General features: G+C 46.0%; 1 protein-coding gene across 4 annotated transcripts in view; it reads left to right on the top strand.

Moving 5' to 3' along the window:
- Positions 1-20,000, top strand: part of kalrna (kalirin RhoGEF kinase a) — a 150,310-nt gene that overhangs the window by 106,164 nt on the left and 24,146 nt on the right. For 2 of the 4 annotated variants that reach the window (XM_042068980.1, XM_042068981.1), the window contains exons 25-35: positions 81-147; positions 379-488; positions 781-850; positions 1,211-1,300; positions 1,657-1,749; positions 2,616-2,727; positions 2,882-3,072; positions 4,655-4,756; positions 4,931-5,073; positions 5,819-5,918; positions 15,764-16,010. In XM_042068980.1, coding sequence (XP_041924914.1) covers positions 81-147; positions 379-488; positions 781-850; positions 1,211-1,300; positions 1,657-1,749; positions 2,616-2,727; positions 2,882-3,072; positions 4,655-4,756; positions 4,931-5,073; positions 5,819-5,918; positions 15,764-16,010 — 1,325 coding nt within the window. Of the gene's footprint in view, positions 1-80; positions 148-378; positions 489-780; positions 851-1,210; positions 1,301-1,656; positions 1,750-2,615; positions 2,728-2,881; positions 3,073-4,654; positions 4,757-4,930; positions 5,074-5,818; positions 5,919-9,040; positions 9,101-15,763; positions 16,011-19,204; positions 19,574-20,000 lie in introns of those variants that run through there. The other 2 variants (XM_042068982.1, XM_042068983.1) reach the window with 2 other exon arrangements.

The raw sequence follows: 20,000 nt of genomic DNA, 5'->3' as shown, positions 1-20,000 counted from the left end.
CTCGAGTTTGTTGGCATGTGTTAGGCATGTGTTAGGCATGGATGGAATAGGCCTCCTTTTAACTCCCCTCTCCTCTGCAGGTTCATTATGGCGGAGCTGCTTCAAACGGAAAAGGCCTACGTCAGGGATTTGCACGAATGTTTAGAAGTAAGACACAGCCTTCATTTGATCACTTTGCTAAAAAAAAATGCAGCAGCGTAAAAGCTGATAAATTGGCTCTCGACCGATAAAGCACTTCCGCACTTGAGACCAGCATTTTCTCGACAGCGTTTTGTAATGCAAGCCCGATCCCTATTAAGATGAAACTTGATTAGGGTCTTGGTTGAGGATGTGAGTCAAGCTGGAAGTTAAGCTGGGCATCCTCTTGTTCCTTTGTAGACGTACCACTGGGAGATGACGAGTGGAGTGGAGGAGACCCCACCAGGAATCGTCAACAAGGAGCACATCATCTTTGGGAATATTCAGGAAATCTACGATTTCCATAACAAGTACGGCCACCGCTGCCTTGTCGTGCTTATTTAAATGAATAACAGGGTTATCTAACGAGGGCTTTTGTGTGTGGTTTGAACGTGATGTGTGCACAATTACATATTTAATCATTGTGTCGTCTTGCATAAAACAAAGAATACATTAGGCAGATTTGGGTATCATTCTTTCAGCCCGGCATGTAAATCCATGTAAATGCCTCTGTGATCATGTCTGTCGTGTGATGTGTTAATCGGCCCCGCCTGTGATTAGAGCTCATTTGCATTCTGCCGTGTTGTGATTGGCTCTGTGCAGCGTTTTCCTTAAAGAGCTGGTGAACTACGAGCAGCTGCCGGAGGACGTGGGCCATTGTTTTGTCACATGGGTAAGAGACACCGCTGAAGGGGATGTGGGAGCGGTCCTCTCAGCACATAGAAAAACAGCACTGGTGTTTCTCTAATGCAGCTGTAGTAGCAAATTATAATGAACATCTAGGGTTAAAATAAAGGTTTATAAATACATGACTGAAGAAATATGTCATTGTATGTTAAATTAAGTTGATGAAATAGATAACATTTACTCATTTTAGTGGTTACATTATGTGCATTAGTATATTTTTTAGCGTTTTTTTGAATCTGTCAGAAATGTTTTAGATTGAATAGCTATGCTGTCAGGAGGCTGTTTGTGTATGTAAAGCACAGATGTTGAATCCCTGAATGGAAAATCACTCCGCTCTGTTTTCCAGGCTGACAAATTCAATATGTATGTCAGTTACTGTAAAAATAAACCAGACTCAAGCCAACTCATCCTGGAACATGCTGGAAGCTTTTTTGACGTAAGTAAATCAAAAACATTGTACTTCCTATCCAATCTGTCTGTTACCTGGTTTGACTTAATAATGATGAGATGATGTCTGTAAAATATGTCTCTCTGTGCATGATTTTCTTTTCTTTTTAAAGTTCTGTCTCTTAGCCTGTAGATGGCGCTAATAATCTGATAAACTTGGCAGTGAAACTTCTCTGCAGCACTCAGTACTCTGACACACTTCTTCTCTCTCAAAGACAAACGCTTATGATCACTATCAGTGTAACGTCATCCAAAAGCCTAAGCTAAGTAGGCCAGGCTGTGTGTCAGTGTAAACATGCCGCGAGCCCCCTCTCACACCTCACCATGTCCCGCTGCTGTTTGCAGGAGATCCAGCAGAGGCACGGATTGGCCAACTCCATCTCCTCCTACCTTATCAAGCCCGTGCAGCGGATCACTAAGTACCAGCTCCTCCTGAAGGTATACCCACACTCAGACCGGAGCCTGCTGATTAGCCTCCTCTCCTGAGAGGCTCCCACCACATCAAAGCATTCTCTCTCTCTTTCTCTCTTTCTCTCTAACAAACTCTTCCTCTCTCTTTTCCTCTAACACACTCTTCCTCTCTCTGTCTTTCTCTCTTCCTCTCACTCTTCTTGCTTTTCTCTCCCAGCCCTAAATGGTGTTGTTTACACATGTTTTTTTCCGGCACCTTCTTCCATGCTAATGAGTTCCCATCAGATGCTCACTCTTCCAATCACACACACACGCACACACACACACACACAGGCGCTTGCCTCATTACTGCCCCGTCCACTGCGTCCAACCTCCAGAGACGTAAACTTCCTGAGAGCCGGGCCGGGCTCAGCCTAGCGAGTCATCTCCCAACCCCATCTCTCCTTCCCTGCGTAGGGCACGAGGAGTTACGCAGCAATCCTTTCCTCTCCCAGCGTTCATGTGGGAGCTGTCCTACATAATGACGCTCCTGCCAAGCGGATGCATGACGCTGCATTGAACCAGACAGAAATGTGCAAAGCCCTCAGATATAGAGGAGACATATTGCAAAGTGCAAAAGCTCAGTATGTCTTAACACTTAAAAGATAGAAACACTCTAGACAGGGATGATACTGATCTATGATCCGTAACCATTTACCCTACCTCTACCCTTTTCCCTTTTTCTCTCTCTCTCTCTCTCTCTCTCTCTCTCTCTCTCTCTCTCTCTCTCTCTCTCTCTCTCTCTCTCCTCCTCTCTCTCTCTCTCTCTCTCTCTGTCTATCCCTGTATCTCTCTATCTATCTATCTATCTATCTATCTATCTATCTATTTGTCTGTTTCTCTGTATCTTGTAGGAGCTGCTCTCCTGTTGTGAGGAGGGTAAGGGTGAGATTAAGGATGGTCTGGAGGTGATGTTGAGCGTTCCAAAGAGAGCTAACGATGCCATGCATGTCAGCATGCTGGAAGGTACGTACAACGTGATAAGCATACCCAACTCAAGCTGTTAGCTCAATCACCTCAATCAATACCTCTCCTCTCGACACCAGGAGAAATCCACATGCTGTAATCCATTGAAATGGCTGCTTGTCATGCGCGTTGTCCACCCCTGCTGTCTCCTCAGGTTTCGATGAGAACCTGGACGTCCAAGGCGAGCTCATCCTTCAGGACACCTTCCAGGTGTGGGACCCCAAGTCGCTGATCCGCAAGGGCCGCGATCGCCACCTCTTTCTCTTCGAGATCTCCCTGGTGTTCAGCAAGGAGATCAAGGACTCGGCGGGGCGCACCAAGTACCTCTACAAGAACAAACTGCTGGTGCGTGCGTGCGTGTGTGTGCGTGCGTGCATGTGTGGGTGGACGACGTATCTATTTCTGTCCAGCGTCATGGTCTAAAAAGCACAGCGTGTCTAGGAACATATGTCCCTTATGCCGGGAAGTGTTGCCATAACCTCTGGGTTTCTGGAGAAGTGACCTGGGTGTAGCCTGATGTGAAGCGTGAAGCTGCAGGCGTGGGGTGGCTGTGAGAGCACGGGGGGGTGGGGGCTGCTGGGAGTGGTGGGGGATGTTTGTGCTTGTAGCACAGTGGGTGGAGGCCATCCAGTGATTCTCCCTTTGATCTGCGGCCAGCTGTATCTCTCCGCCTGGGACCTGAACCCTTCACACTCTCTCGTCTTCTTTTTCTTCTCTCCTCCTCTACTTCTCTTGTCTTCTGTGGTTAGGTTCTCTACATCTCTTTTCTGAACTCTTCTGCTCTTTGTTTTATCCACACTTTCCCTCATCATGGTGCATTATTAATTTATGCATGAGTGTTTGAGATTGGGCTCCCTCCAAAATACCCCATTAGACTCAATCTCAATCTGTAGGTACTAATGTAGCATGTAAGGGTTGATATAGGTATACACATAGATATGTATATATATCTCTGGGTGTACATTTGTAGTAATGCTATGAATATTTTGTTTCACTTTCATGTGGTTAATTCATAAACAGAGATATTTTGGATATATTCTTTTGTTATGTATGCTAAGCGTATTTGTGTGTTCACATGTGTGTATGTATGTAAGCTGGTTAGTGTAGTGTATCAGCCCAGCGTGCTCCCTGTGTTTAGTGTGTGGGTAGTGATTGGGTGTTGAGACTGTGCTTTGTGGAGCTGGGCATATGGAGTGGATTAAGGCCGGTCTTCATGCATTAATTATGAATAAATCTGCACGCGGCCGAGAGCAGCTGCTTGGCTCATGTGACGGCTGTCCTGGAAAGATGCTCCGCCAGAGGAGAGGGGATGAACCGGAGAACGCCAAGGACACCTCCATATCTAATTAGGCGATACTGCCTGATGCTCTGTCTTCCACCCCACACACAATATCGGGCTTTGAAGATCTGCCCTGAAATGATTCTGAAAGATAATCGATGGGTTTGTGGAGATGAAAGGCCTAAAGAGTTTGCTTCCAAACTTTCCAGGGGTATAAGTATAAGTATAAGTATATATACTTTTTTGATCCCGTGAGGGAAATTTGGTCTCTGCATTTAACCCAATCAGTGAATTAGTGAAACACAAACAGCACACAGTGAACACACAGTGAGGTGAAGCACACACTAATCCCGGCGCAGTGAGCTGCCTGCTACAATGGCGGCGCTCGGGGAGCAGTGAGGGGTTAGGTGCCTTGCTCAAGGGCACTTCAGCCGCAGCCCACTGGTCGGGGCTCGAACCGGCAACCCTCCGGTTACAAGTCCAGAGTGCTAACCAGTGGGCACGGCTGCCCCAAAAGAGGTGATGAGGAGGAGGCAGTGGTTGAGTTGGAGGAGGTGGTGGTAGTGGTGGTGGTGGTGGAGTTGGAGGAGGTTGTGGAGGAGGTGGGAGTTTTGAAAGCTGATCCTCTCTGTGCTCCTCTGTTGACAGACCTCTGAGCTGGGTGTGACGGAGCACATTGAGGGGGACCCCTGCAAGTTTGCCCTGTGGGCTGGACGAACTCCGTCGTCCGACAACAAGACCGTCCTCAAGGTAACGCGACTCGTTTTTAAAATTATTTTTCCAGTCCTTGAGAAAACTGTGCGTCAGCATGTGTCCCTGCGGCGAACCTGCTGACTACATTTCCTATAAGCAAAAAAACACCCGACATGTAGGAGTGTAAAATGGGCAGTTTCATTTCCTGACATGCATTGACCTCATTCACAGGCGTCCAGCATCGAGGCCAAGCAGGAGTGGATCAAGAACATTCGGGAGGTGATCCAGGAGAGGACGGTTCACCTGAAGGGGGCGCTCAAGGAGCCCCTCCACATGCCCAAGACGCCCGCCAAGCCCCGCAACAACAGCAAGAGGTGCGCTTGGGCAAGCACTCGTGGGGCTGCAGATTAAGGAGAACACACAGGGGGAGCAGTCTTGATTGGCCAGTCAGGCTTCCTGAGGAGCATGTGTTATGACAGACGCAGAAATACCCACACTAATGAAGTTAATCTTAATGTCTGGCCTTTAAACTGGGACATGATTAAGGAAATAACCAATCACCAACCAAATCAACCATCTACAATAAGCATACAATACAATTCCAGTCCTCCACATTAGTGTCCTACAGATATACTGTGTTGCTAAAGCCAGAAAATTGTAGGATATTCTAAGTATACTACATCTAATCAACAATATCCATCCTTCAAATCTTGAGATGAGAAAAGGAGAGCTGTAAACGTTGGCAGCGCTCAGCGGAGTGGAAAGTGGATCACACCACAGGACTCCCCCTGCCTGCCTGGAGCACAGGGCTTGTTTTGAATCACCGCTAACTAAGTCACGTCCACAGTAGAGTGCTGCCTCTTAAAGACTTCAGACTGAAAAGTTTACACTCAGTCAAACTCCTGCTTCTTAAAAACACTAACCACTACTCTACACTACACTACACTTAAAAACGTAGGCAGTTGATTGTGAACCGTATATTTTGAATTTCAAATATTTAGCCGTGATCTTACCATGGAGTGGGTTGTTATTTTGTCTAAACCTTGGCCAGTAGAGAACGTTATCTGACATGATGATGTGTATCTAAAACCCTCGTGTGTGTGGTATGTGTTGTCACAGGGACGGAGGAGATGATGACAGCCAGGGTGATGGCAGCAGTCAGCCAGACACCATTTCCATCGCCTCCAGGACCTCACAGAACACTATGGACAGCGACAAGGTAGGAGAGCTGGGTTCTAATGAACCTCGCCCCGCCTCATCTAGACATAGAATGAAAATGTCAATATTAATAAAAACTCAAGACAGTTTGTTTATTAATTGTTTCTTTTACCTGTGGGTTCTTGCCTAAGATATGGCACACACATACACATGTTTGTCATATCAAAGTAAACTACTTTAGTGGGTTTTCCTCAGGTCTAATTGTTAATTAGAGGCTCCACCTCTGCTAGTCATGTGATTGATGATTGACAGGTGCCACAAACAGGGTTTCCCAGCCCTGCTCATTGTTTTCAGCAGGGGCTCTACCTCTGCTCTGTAACAGCAGCTGCCCTCTGAAATGGACTCCTGAAACTGAACGTAATGGCACCATGAAAAGTCTGTTCAAGTTGTGCGCTGGCATGTGCCCTCACAGGCACTATGAGCAGCCGTATCACATCACAGTAAGCTTTGTTTGTTTGTTTTTATTTAGATCCCCATTAGCTTTTGCAAAGCAGCAGCTATTCTTCCTGGGGTCTATCATCAAGCCTCCGTTCTCCACTTCTGTTTTCTCATAAGGACGTATCTCGTAAATGCCTGCTGGCCCTGTGATAGCTACACTTGTGGGGGGGGGGTTTGATGCGCCATGTGTTGGGCCTCTTATCTAAGGGACGGGTCCCTCCTGTAGTGAGGAAGAGATCCTGGAAGCGTGGGGGCAGATGCCTCCCTCTGGTAGTGAGCTGTGCTGGCCGGCAGCCAGAGCAGCGGATCTTGGCGTGAGGTTCCGGCAGTTTCCACAGTCTCTCTCTCTTGCTCGGAGAGAGCCTCATAGAGAGAGGGGTCAGTTGAGGTGAGGGGCCGCCGTGGCCTTTTTCTCGCTGTGCGGCCAGACGCCCACACGCTGCCCCGATGCTAAATGTCACCCTGGCTGCGCGGGCCCAGACCGAGCTGGCCAGAGAGTTTGACAGGGCCTAGTTAAGCTTGTGATGAATGGGGTGGAAGAGAGCAAGTGAGGGGAAGTGAGTCCGTCCGTTTGTCCGTCTGTCCGTCTCTGTGTGTGTGTGTGTGTGTGTGTGTGTGTGTGTGTGTGTGTGTGTGTGCGCGTGCGCACGCGAGCACAGCCTTTCCTTGTTGCTTGCTGAGTAGAGACTGGATGTATGAACCCTTGTCTGTCCCTCCCTCTTGTCTCTCCTTGTCCTCTAGACACACAGAAGTGTTTCCACTGCCCCAACGTTTACAGCTCCCTGAAACCTCAACTTACCCTCCTCCTCCTCCTGTGAGCGTGTGTTTGTGCCTGTGCGTGAGGGTCATAATCAGAGAAACAATATTATTCCGTTGAGGAGTCCATGAGAAGAGTGGGAGGCGTGAGCAGCTTGTTTTCTCTGTGCTCTCCTCCTCAGCTCATGGATTTGATGTTCTCGCCTCATGCTGACACTCCTAGATCCTGCTGGGGGCTGAAAGCTGGCACATTTGTCACTGGGAACAAAGTGGTTTATTTATCCGCTTGGATTTGAAGTGGAGTGGGGGTGTTGGCCTCTATTTTATTTTGAGGATTGGTAGTGGATAGTTGGCATTTGGAGGCACAGAGGTAACAATTATGCTTCTGATGACAGCTTGTTAGAGTAATTACAGCGCATTGTGAATGAACCCAGTCTAGCTACAGCAGTCTCTGAAAAGCAAGGGCCCTGAACTCAAGGCTATGTTTCTAAATCACATGTCTACCCAGAAACTACAGGCAAAAATTTTTTTAGGTGTCATTTAGCAGTTTGTTTTTTAGCATTTTCCCCTTTTTTCACCCAAGGCACTTGTAGTTACTCCACCAGAACAGCTATGTCAATTGTTCCATATACGCACATGGCTGCTGTTTGTCTTGTAAAGGAGGGGTTTTTTTTGGGACCTGGGGCCCCTTCCAAACCCTCCATGTGCCCACTCTGCGTCCAGGCTGATGTGCTGCCATGCCGCACCAACGCAGGCAGCTCCAACCCCCTCAGCCTCAGACCAGACCTAGCCGTCTCTCTCTCCCCCCCCCCCCCCCCCCCCCCCCCCCCCCCCCCCCCGTCTGTCTCCTGGCGCAACTGTCTTGCTCTGCGGGGCTTGTTCCACACCATAGCCCTGGTGGCGCAGCAGCCAGGGGAGAGACACTTTTATGGGTGAACCTTTCCTGCCGGCTGCAGACGGCACCACCCCTTCTGTCTCCGCGCCCGCATTTCGGAGAAAAACATGTTGAAAATCTTAAGCCGTATTAGAGCGTCATTGTCTGAGCAAAAATAGACAGGCGCTGTTTGATGCTATCTTCATGCATTGTGTGTGTGTGTGTGTGTGTGTGTGTTTGTTTGTTTCTACGTAGCCAGAGTGCAGTGCATGTCTTTATTGTAGAGAGAGCTTGCCTCGGCCACTCCACAGAGCACAAACATGTGCTGTTCATTCACCAAAGTTGTGACTGAGCCTTGGTTAGAGTAACCTCAGGAAATCAGATCCATTAGCCTGTTCACTCCTGCCCACTAGAATGAACCTTTTCTCTCGCAGCGTTGCCGCTCCATCCTGAAGTCACAAGATTGCCCTCGTGCTCATGGGTGAAGAGATGTGGCTTCTTTTCTCTCCCACCACCACACCCCCACCTTCAAACACACAAGCACACGTATTGTGTGTTTTGTCTCTAATTCTCTCTCTCTATCACTCTCTCTTTTTGATTCTTACTCTGTCTCTCCCTCCAAGGAGGGCTGGGCAGGGCTGGCCTTAGCTGCACTCTCTCTCTCTCTCTCTCCCCCTCTTTCTCTCTCTCTCTCTCAGCTCCACACTTTCACTGGCTCATGCGTACAGACACACACACACACACACACTCATGCAGACTTGGGACTACAGGTGAAGGTCTCTCACAGGCAGATTGTGTGAAGTTGTCAGGTTTTATCCCACTTGCTGCTGCGCGCGCGTATGCCCCCCCCCCACACACACACACACACACACACACACAGAGAGACACAGACACACATACACACACACATACACACACACACACACACACACACACACACGTCCTCATGTGTTTAGCAGTTTGCTCCCTCAGCCAATTGGGAGCAGATTTTAGACCGCTCTAAGCGCACAGCGAGAAAGAGAGAGAGAGAGAGATAGAGAGAGGGGGGAAAAGCCAAAAGAAGAGTCACCATGCCAAAGTGGATGAGCTTTAAACTTTTCAAAGGGAGCAGTCGCGTAAGTAAAGCAGATTAACTTTTCCTAACCTAACGGTTCCATAAAGACTGTGTGCTGACCACTCAAGGTGAGTGTTTTATATTCAGTGTCTGACGCTTTGTTTACCAGCTCGGTTTGGTCACGCTGAAAGGAAAGAAGGTGTCCAGACAGATGTTTTCTCAGGCACTTGGCTTGTCTGTGTCGCAGATGAATTTTTATGAGGCTGCAAGTCAGCATAACAAATGTGCTGCCTGATTTCTGCCTCTCTTGCCTACAGTTTAAGAGCAACAGTCTAGTTTTGGTATGATGAGATTTAATGAAGCATGTCTCAGTCAAAACACCATGACATGTTAAAAACACATGCTAATTTGTAAGTGCATTCTCATTCGAAAAAAAAACTTTTGAATCGTATATCTTTCTGTTGATCTGCAGTTATGCTTCCTATACTGTACATGCAGATTGAGTTGAATGTGTGCTATGGGCAATCCAGCGCTAGCAGCATGTTTGTGGAGCTCCAGCTGAGAAGCAGATTAATGGTTAAGCGTAGGGGTAAGGAGCCGGCACAGGAAACAGGCTATTATAGCCCTCCGAGAGAGATAATGCTGGAGAGAGTACACTCACCAAAAAACACATGCTAAACGGCCTCTGTTTCCTGCACACATACACACACACATACACACACACACACACACACACTACTGCATCATCCTGATTTTTGCTTATAGTTGTTAGAGAGGATTTGTCCTAAAGTTTCTGAAATTGTTGTGGAGGTGCAGGAGAGGATCTAGTGGGCAGCCGAGCTGATGGTCTGTGTTTGGTTTGGCCTGCCGGGGCGCACAAAAATGAGGTCAACCAGTGGCATGTTTGCTCAAGGACTCTTATATTACCGTGCTCCAACGCCTCTCTTCCACAGCACTGTCATTATTTACTTAATGCTTTTTTTTCTCCCTACTGGCAATTTATTCATTTCAACTCAATTTTCTGAGTTGCCATAGCTTGATTGTACCATAGCTTTTGACCTTTATACCTGATCTAGATTATTGTTAGGATAGACACACTGCAGTGTGTACACAACACTGGACTGGTTAGCCCTGAGGGATCAGACCACAGGATTTGTCGCTGTGTTGTTTGATGTGGGCAGTGCCCATTCTGGAGGGGATATGAGGAGACATTCATCTTCAGGGGCTGGGAGTTGCATGGCAACATGGCCTGTCTGCCCTGCTCTGGGTGACCTGATACCGAGACGGGCAGATGGGGTAGAGGGGTTGTGTGTGTGTGTGTGTGTGTTTGTTTGTTGTCGGGCTGTTAGGGGTCTGAAGGGCTTTGGACCCATCTGCTGCTTTGGCTTATACCTGTCCACCACTGACATTTCAGAAACAAACCTGCGCAGGTGGAGAGGTGCAATCTAATTAAACTCTGGTTCGCTGCCTAAGCTGCATTCAAGATTATTTGGGAGGGGGAGGGGGGTGTATTTTGTTTTGTTCCTGGTGTTTGTTTCAGGGAGGGCATGCAAGTTTTTTTTTTCTTTTCTGAACAAGCCTTTCAGTTTCACCTTTGAGCAGTGGGTCATCCGCGCCGAGTGATAAAAAACCCTCACTGTGTGTGTCTGTGTCTGTGTGTGTGTGTGTCTGTGTGTCTCCATCTTCTGTCTCGGCCTATCATTAGACAGACAGCCTTACTCTTCATGTACACTGAGCCATGTCATATGCCCATTTCAAAAGAGCTTTGAAGAGACTCACACAATTTTGTGTCAGTGCTAATTGACTATTATAGGTCTCAATGTAGAGGAACCTTGAAATGACACTTCTAATTGTTACTTTGGTCCTATTTTAGAATTAAGTTTATAACAATTTAAATTCACTTAAAGGAGACTGCTGCATATAATTAAAATACGAAAGCCATGTTCCCTCTCTTTTCAAGTAGCTGTCTATGTCTATGTTCCATTTCCCATGTGGCAAACATTCCAACCAATTGAATTGAGAGGAGACAGAAATAACTTTTTTCTTTAAAGCCCCCATGACTGAAACACTCTTTCTAGACGTCACGCCATGAGGTACTGGAAACATGGGCATTTTCCCCCACTCTTCTCTGGGCAATCATATTTTGGGGAGTGCCATTTAAATCCACAGTCGACTACGCACTCTCACTCTCTCATTTTTCTTTCATTTGTTCCACTATAGAGTGGAAACCGATTCCATCTCCAGTGTATTATTTCAGAAGCCTAGTGATTTGAGAGGAATGCCAGATTGGAGGCAGTTTGAGCTTGTTCTTGAGTTGTTCTGAATCTTGTAGTTGTATGTTGTGGAACTGCTGTTGTAGAGTCAGAATTTAGATTTAGCTTTAGGCTCATCACTTGGACCTAAATGTTGTTCAAAAACACCCCCACTTCAATTTCCATACTGGCTGATTAGGGTGGGAAAGACTATGGTGTAACTCTGTTATTTTGAGTATGTCCTTTTGACTGCCATGTGGTGATCTTCCCTCATAATGGAATTGGACTCAGTTCCTCATATGCTAAAGGAAATGAGGGCACTGAATGTTTTTTTCTTCTATTATTCACTGTGCATAAATTATGATCCAATTTCCAGGGGGTCAGTATTTCATTTCAGAATTTAATTTTGTTACTGTAATTGGCAGGGTGCCATTGTGAAGCCTTAATTAAATCAACTTAATTCATCTGGCGCATTTATTGAATGCACTGCATTTTACATCCAGACTGCTCACTGTACAATCTGATCTTCTCTCTGTCTGTCACAAAGGGATGGTCCTTCCCCTTAAATGCAATAAGACCAGGTTGTTATTGTTGTTGTTGTTGTTGTTTGTGCTGTTATGGGGAAACATGAGTCTAATCGTGTGACTTGTTGTTCAGTGATGTCAGCAGTTGAGATGTGTACACTTCCCATTAGCATGAAGAGAGAACACTTGTTAATTCACTTGTTTATTTGATCTGTGTGAGGTATTCACTTAATGGAGGATAGTGTGTGCTTGCAGGCTTTCTCTTAGCACTGCACACGCCTGCTATCTGTCTTTCACTCTCCTTCACTCTCTCTCTCTCTCTCTCTCTCTCTCTCTCTCTCTCTCTCTCTCTCTCTCTCTCTCTCTCTCTCTCTCTCTCTCTCTCTCTCTTCCCTGGAGAGTAAACAGAGGTGATGTCATGTTGGAGTAGTAAGTGGAAGCAGGTGCTCAGGAAGGCGCTAGGCCGGCTGTCTGCACCGGCAGTGCTGATGGCTTCCACAGCTGGGTGCCTGAGGCCGACTGCACTGCACTGCACTGCTCTGCTCTGCACACCTCTCGACTCAAGAGCTCTACCTCACACACAGGCTGTCATTAGCAGGGTCTGACGGGCCTCCTCTCAAATCTATCAAACTAGATGTGCGTGCCACCGTAAAGTAGACAGACCGTGCAATTTCTGAGCGCATATCAATTTAATGAGATCAAACAGTCATGAAGTTATGTAATCAAGTGCACACATAAAGGAGGCAAGAGTCGACGTATGAATGACATATTACATTTAAGTGCACTAGTCGGTCAATAAATGGCAAGTTGGCAGAGGTCGCTGAAGAGAAAGTGCACATCCATCTGGTTTATTCACAGAATAACCAGGAATAGACTTCCACAAAGCTCATTTCAAATCTCAAGGCCCGTTTCCTTGTGAAAGCTTGGACACATTCCTTATGACACATTACCTTTATATTCTGTGAGTCTTATGGAAACTAAATGTTTCATTATTGTTTGTCTGAGGTCCAAAGTTAGTCCCTACCCTATAATGCCTTCCGGTACAGACACACAGAACGCTTTTCAGGGTGGTTTTGTTGCACAGCCTCCAATTTGTTCTTTGGAGAATATTGTCAACATTAATTATCTGTGGAAATGGTTGTATAATGAAGCCTCATGTTTGCACAGTGTGCGTATTGTTTGAAACAGAGCTTTAATGTAACGCGCCAGCTGTGCTTTCTGGAGGACAGAGCCAACACCCATTTGGTGAGACCAGGTTAGAAGGAGAGATGGAGAGGAAAAGGGGAGAGAGATAGAGAGATGGAGAGGAAAGGAGGAGAGAGAGAGATGGAGAGGAAAGGAGGAGAGAGAGAGAGAGATGGAGAGGAGAGGGGGTGGGGAGAGAGGGATGGCTGGTGGTGATTAACTCACCATAGGATGCACAGAGCCCCCCCCCCCCCGTTAGAGAGAGCAGGGCTCGGTGGGTGGGCTGAGAGGACGAGCCGTAGGGGAGCATCGTACCTCACCCCGCTGACGGGTCAGCCAGGGTAAAGCCCAGACGGCTCAGCCATTCCTGTAATGGCTATTTAAAATGCTCTCTCTCCTAAAACTTTTGTCTCTTTGTCATTCTCCTACTCACAGTCCCGGTCACTGTCATTCATGCCGATGCCTTGACTCTTAGGTATGAGCTACACCAGGCGCGTAACTGAAGCGTTCCGTTCGCGACACGTAAAATCCATTTTAGATGAATGGTCTATTTTTTTCGATCGTACGCCCCACTGTCACGTCTGGTGTAGCTACTTCCATTGATTATAATGGAAGCTAATTGTTGCAGCAGACGCAACGCGAACGGAACTCTTCAGTTACGCGCCTGGTGTAGCTCATACCTTACTGTGTATTTCTCTTTCCTTTCATCCTTTCCACCTTTCCTCCGCACTTCTCACACTTGTCTCTCTTTTTTATCCCTCTTCCTAAGGCTTAAGATATTCTTTATTCCTCCGTCTTTCATAGCTTCCTGCTTGGGTTCATGCACACATGGAGCTGCTGGAAGGCTCGTTGTCCCCGTGCCGTGTAGGCCTCTGTCTTCGCCAAAGTTGCGGTCAGCAGGGGGGAAACAGTGTGGAGCTGATTTGTAACTGTAATTGTAGAGGGAAGGGAGGATGGCTCACGGTCCAATAGGGACTTCACCTGAATGACCACAACTTGCCTTGATCCTCTCACTGTTTGGAAAGCCATTTGTCTCTCTTTATGTGGTGTCACACTCTCTGGGATGGCCATGAGATCAAAACTTTTGTAAACAATTAACATTTTATTAATTAAACTGAACCAGTGAAATATGCTATAAAATCACGACTGGGGCGACACTTACATGTAGCCTCAATTTGTTTTTTTACACTGTAAAGCCACATAGATTCCCCTTAAAGCAGGTTGTCCCTGTCAGCTTGTTTTGTATTTTTTCCTATTTTTTATAGGAAATGCAGTTACAGTTAATTGGGCCTTGAAAACAGCAGGTTACAGCAGGTTCCTGTTCTGCACTGCACAATACAGACACGTTACAGATCATACTGTATCAACAAAGCAGTCAAGACAAGACATAGTTAGAGGACGTCAAACAGGAATTAAGACAACACAACAGCTACAAGCCATACAGACAGCTACAATACTTGGACCTTCAAGGAGGAGAGGATTTGAGCGGTGTGTTTTTGACCAGTCTGACCAGTTATGGAAAATAAGTCAATGGCTACAGGTGTAACTGTCAAAGAGAAGGTGTTTGTATGCATTTCATTTTTTGAAATGTGTGATAGATGGTAGGGTTCTGATGTGATAGGAGAGCTCAGTCCAGATATTGGTGTATGAAGAAAGGATCTCTGACTATAGCGGTTTTTGTAGGCAAGTGTTGGAAGAAGTACTTGTGTGACTGATCTGGTGAAGCGCTCCAGACGTGTGTTATGTGCTGGATCAAGAGTAGTAAGAATTGATGAGGGGCTACTATGTTGAATCTGAACAAAGCATGTAATAAGCATGGCTGTTTGTGTAGTCCTGAAAACTCATGGCATTTGAATGTGTGAGTGCAGTACAGTGCTGAGTCCAATTTGGAAGATTATTGTGGATCTTGTAGACTCTGTTGTGGAGTCTGGCTATTTCTTTGATATTTTCCTTTGTGGTAAGACACCAGATTGGGAGACAGAGTAGGATATTGTTGAGAGGTACAGTAGGTACTGTAGGTTCCTGAGACAGAAAGTGACAGATATGTTCTGATCTGATCTGTTCAAACATACAATTTCTGATTGAGTTTGTTAGGAAGTGCTGTCTATAAGTGAGGTGAGAATCAAGGAGCACGCCAAGATATTTGTATCACTTGATCACTTGATCAAGTGTTTGAAAAAGAATTGTGAGACTGTAGCGGAGTCATGCATTAGGGCCTTATTTCCTAATTGCCTAAATCACAAGCAGGCTGAGCAACAGGGAGGGTTTTTGGCCTCATCAAATGTTCTGTGGTGTTAGTCATATGTTTCCCGTAGTCATCTCGATACACAGTTCACATGAACTCTGTTGTAACTCATGCCCACAGCCAAATCACAGATGTGAGGATATTGTTTACTAATTCCACTCTCTCTCATGCCATATTGCCTAAATAATAATTATTGTCTGTATTATATTGCAGTATTTCTTACTCCTAGTTAGACGCAAAATGTTACATATTATACAATATCTAATACCAAAAATGTCAGTTATATCTTGCAAACACACCATATCTAATGGGAAGTGGAGAAGGGACCTTGCCTCTGTCTAAGGCCACTCATCTGTGTAGAATATTATGTTGATTAAAATTTAGAATGCTTTGTTCTGTAAACAACTTAACCACTTGGAAAGTTGGTCTCTTTCATTTGGATGTAATGGCATATCATTTCACTTTTCAGACAATGATGACATGACATTTCTCTCTCTCTCTCTCTCTCTCCTGTCCAGCTGTCTGGAGGCTGCGAGCTGACCGTGGTCCTGCAGGACTTTGCAGCGGGCTGCACGAGCGAGCTGAGCATCCAGACGGGCCAGACGGTGGAGTTGCTGGAGCGACCGAGCGACCGGCCGGGCTGGTGCCTGGTGCGCACCACTGACCGCACCCCCCCGCAGGAGGGCTTGGTGCCCAGCAGCGTCCTGTGCATCTCCCACTCACGTAGCAGCGTCGAGATGGAGTGCTTCTTCCCTGCTGGCAAAGGTAAGAGCCACAGGTCACCTTTCGTGCCCTTGTTTCACAGCGATTTGTCTGAGTTCAAAAAATGGATACCAGACACCTGAAATGGAAATCAATTCAGCCAAAGCCAAGTCTTACACAGTCTCGCTCACTATAATCGGCAGTTTTTTACACCTTAGATGGTTTTGATGTTATTTGTCTGTAACACCGTCAAAAAGTTCCAAGGGACAATATTGTGCTGAAATGATGTTTTCAAAGGTCATGTGATTTTCATTTGGAGTTAATAAACTTATGGTAATAATAATAAAGGCTGTAGGTGGTTTTTAAGTCTCATAGCAGGTTGGGAGACCTATTGTTTATGTGGCACAGAAAAGATGTTTCACTGGTAGCCTTTAGGGGGCAGCAGCATTCATCCAAACTACCCCAGAGAGTCTGACAAGCATGACGGAGAGCCCTGCACTCTTGAAAAGCTCTTGACATTTCGCCGGCTCTCTGGCGTGCAGCGAGAGGAGGTCAGAAGCTCTGTGGTTTTGCCCGAGTGTGCGCAAGAGGCCTGGCTTGTTCCGACTGCCCACTCTTGGTAATGGCAGGAGACACTCCACTCTTCACCACAAGCACTCAGGATCACTGATGAATCCCTTATGGACTCCCCCCTCTGCTTCTGATTATACTGCGCCACCTATTTTATTAGAATCAGGGATTATGTGTTATTAGTAATAAATTTGTCATTCATTTCACAATATCATTATGTCTTCATCGATATCCATTTTTAACCCAAATTACTGAGAAGCTAATTTGATGTCCTCGTTGTGGATATATTAACTTATCAGTGAGTTACTCTACTTACTGGATGACATGGCTCATATACTGTATATGAGCCTTTTCCTGGGTCAGTTCAACGCCTTTATTCAGTCTGGTGTCCGAGATTGTGTCTGTTTGGTGGGGCTAAGGGTCACTAGTGCTCAGCAGGGTGAAGGGCTGAGCGATAGGCCATGTGGTGAAATCTCTGGCAATTGTGTGACATCTCGGTGCGTCTGACCCCTTTGCTGTTGTCCAAGGGAATTTCCTCTACTTCCCACATCCTCTGTGTTTGGGTTTGAAACATCATCCCCTATTTTGTGCCATCTTTAGAGACAAAACCAATGGTTTGTCTTTCGAAAGAAATATGGTGTCAATTAGAAATCTCTGAGAAATGTTCCTCATGTTCAACGAGACGTCATGGTTATCAAGAAGTTTTCGGGAAACATTTTCTGAAAAACATTTCTGAAAGAAAAAAAAACGAATAGACTTCTTTTCACATGAATGTAAGTTAGGCTCATAGGAATGTGCGTATTTGCAATTCATTTACCTGATGTCTCTGGATTGCTGGCTTTTCTAACGAAAAATAAAGCCTTTCTGCCGTCTCTAATGAGTACTCTACTCACTAATTAAGATGACACCTGCTTTCTTTACCGAAAAAAGACTCTCCCTGTTCTCAATCAAGGTTCATCAGTAGAAATGAGTGAGAGTTCCCAGTTAAAAGAGACCATATCCCAGACAGTATCTCAGACAGTGTTTCACTTGTGGTTTTTTTGTGCATGACTGAAATGCTTTGCGTTTGTGTGCATTCATTTGCTTACCTCTGGGTATTCTCCACGCATAGCCTCTTTGAAGGGAGTGAACGCGGTCTTTCCGTGGTAGAATGCAAAACATGGCTGGGCTCTATTTCTGGAGTGGTTCAATATGGAAATAGAAGTAATACATACCGTTCATATTTTTGCCAGCAGTTGTACCAAGGTATTTGCAATGCAATGATATCAGCAGGTTAGAAATGCACAGAATAAGTCTGTTACATATTCTGCTGGTCCTGGACAAAAAAACTTTTTTTTTTCAATGGAAACTTTCTTTGAAGTTTTCTTATCTAAGACTAGGCTTAACACATTATGATCATCAGGCCCATAAAGCTTAGACTTCTATCTACACAAAAGCACTCTTTTTGAGAGTTAAGGTTTTTGCACTTAGTGAGTTTGTGAAATTAACATTGTAATGGTTCTGGAGACACATGAATTATATATGTAAAACATGTCTGTCTCCAGGTTAGCAGTTGTTCAAAACCTATACATTGCATAGCATTGTCACCAGTCCCATCCCTGCATTGTCAACAGCATTGAAATAAAAAAACAATCATAAAACTTGATCTTCTGATTGTATACGAGTTGAGTACATGTTGATCTTCTGATTGTATACGAGTTGAGTACATGTTGATCTTCTGATTGTATACGAGTTGAGTATATGTTGATCTTCTGATTATATAGGAGTTGAGTATATATACGAGTTAAGTATATGTTGATCGTTTGATTGTACACAAGTTGAGTATATGTTGATCGGAGTAAGAACATGGGGCCGTTCTCATGCTGTGTCTTCTCGGGCTTATGGCGCCACATTGGTGTGGACTGGAAACTAGGGCACTGCTGTCTGCGCGGGTCCACTGCCTTGTCCCGGACACTGCTGGGATTCTCCGAGCACTGTTCCCCTCCTTGGATTCTGACCACTCCACACAAGAGGGACTTCTATGTAACTTGAAGAAGGAATAGAAGTCTCTTACAAGCTTTGTTTGAGGATGTGATTTTTATCTTGCCTGCAAACAGACGTTGCCTCAGAACAGTCTAACTGCATCCTTTAGATAACTGCTTTATCTGCTCTAAGTAAAGGGGAAGTATTCCAGCTGCAGGTAATGCTATTGGAATTTGACAGGTGCACAGGTGGAGTTTCGACAGGTGCACAATCAAGTTAGACCTCGGTGAGAGGAATGTGTCAAGTCACAAGATTCCTCTGTAGATAGTGAGGTTGAGTTAAGCTGTGCAGAGTTGTTTATCAACTCTCTTCGCTGCACTTGCAGATCTTTAAGTCTCAGCCATATGGGATGATGGTGACTGAGTTGTCACATCAGCCAAATGTGTGCGTTGGATCCTTCTAAGAGTGAGACACAGACGGTTCTGTGTTGTGACGCATATGTACTGCTCTCCTCCTACACAATGTGAGAGCTGTGTCTTAAGGTCAGTCAGCGGAGTTCAGTAGAGTGTGTGTGTGTGGGGTGGGGGGGGGGGGCATGACTCGCGCAAACTCTCATTCCCTCTCTCACTCCCTCTCTAACTCTTTCTCTTTGTCTTTTTCCCTCTCTGGCTCTCTCTATTTTTCTTCCCTCTCTCTTGTTTCACTTAAACTCTCCTCCTTTTCTCTAATCCGCTCAGTGTGAGCTGGAAGTTGTGTGTGTGTGTGTGTGTTGGATATTCCTCCCTTGCTCCTCCCCCCTTTCGTTGAGTAGCACAGCCTGAACTTGGAGTAGCGTCTGGCTGCTCCAAGCCACAGTCATCCAGCCATTCATGACTTCTTCTGGGTGTGTGTGTATGTGCGTGTGTGTGAGTGGAGCGCCTCCACCTCCCGCGTCTCTCTCTCTCTCTGCCGTCGCGCTCTCCCCAACGCTGTTGTCTCTAGCTCCGCGACCATGAGCGGCTAACCGGCGACCAGGATGAAGAGCGGGAGGCACTTGCGTTCCTGCTGCGGTTGGATCGCTGCAAAGTGTTGCTGCTGCTGTTGCCATGTCGCAGGTGCGTGTGCTGCTGAACTTGCTCGACCGGCCACGCTGGGTCCCTCTGAACCTGGCAGGACTGTAGAGTGTAGAGCCGTGTGAGGAAGGAATGTGTTATCTTAACTTCTCGAGACAGCTTTCGCTTTTCTCCAGAGCTAAGTCTGAATGAGGATTCTGCTGTCTGACTTATCCCTCCTGTGCGAATGAATCTTGAGTCTCAAGTTTCCTGAGGCTCAATATATGACAATTCACCACTGTAACATGCATGAGTGTGTTTTGTGGTTTTAGTTGTCTCAGTGACAGATTACTACCTTAATCTTCAGTCGTCAGGGCACAGTGGATTTGATTCGGTTGCTGTGTTGTGCTTGCTCTGTTTATTTACACCTTTTGGCTCTCCAATAGGGCAGCTTTCCAAAATCACCAGTCTTAACTGCAAAATATGGGGC

The sequence above is a fragment of the Alosa sapidissima genome, chromosome 2, assembly GCF_018492685.1.
Source record: "Alosa sapidissima isolate fAloSap1 chromosome 2, fAloSap1.pri, whole genome shotgun sequence".
Lineage (NCBI taxonomy): Eukaryota > Metazoa > Chordata > Actinopteri > Clupeiformes > Clupeidae > Alosa > Alosa sapidissima.
The sequence above is the reverse complement of the archived record's forward strand: the minus strand, read 5'-3'. Positions and strand labels throughout refer to the sequence as shown.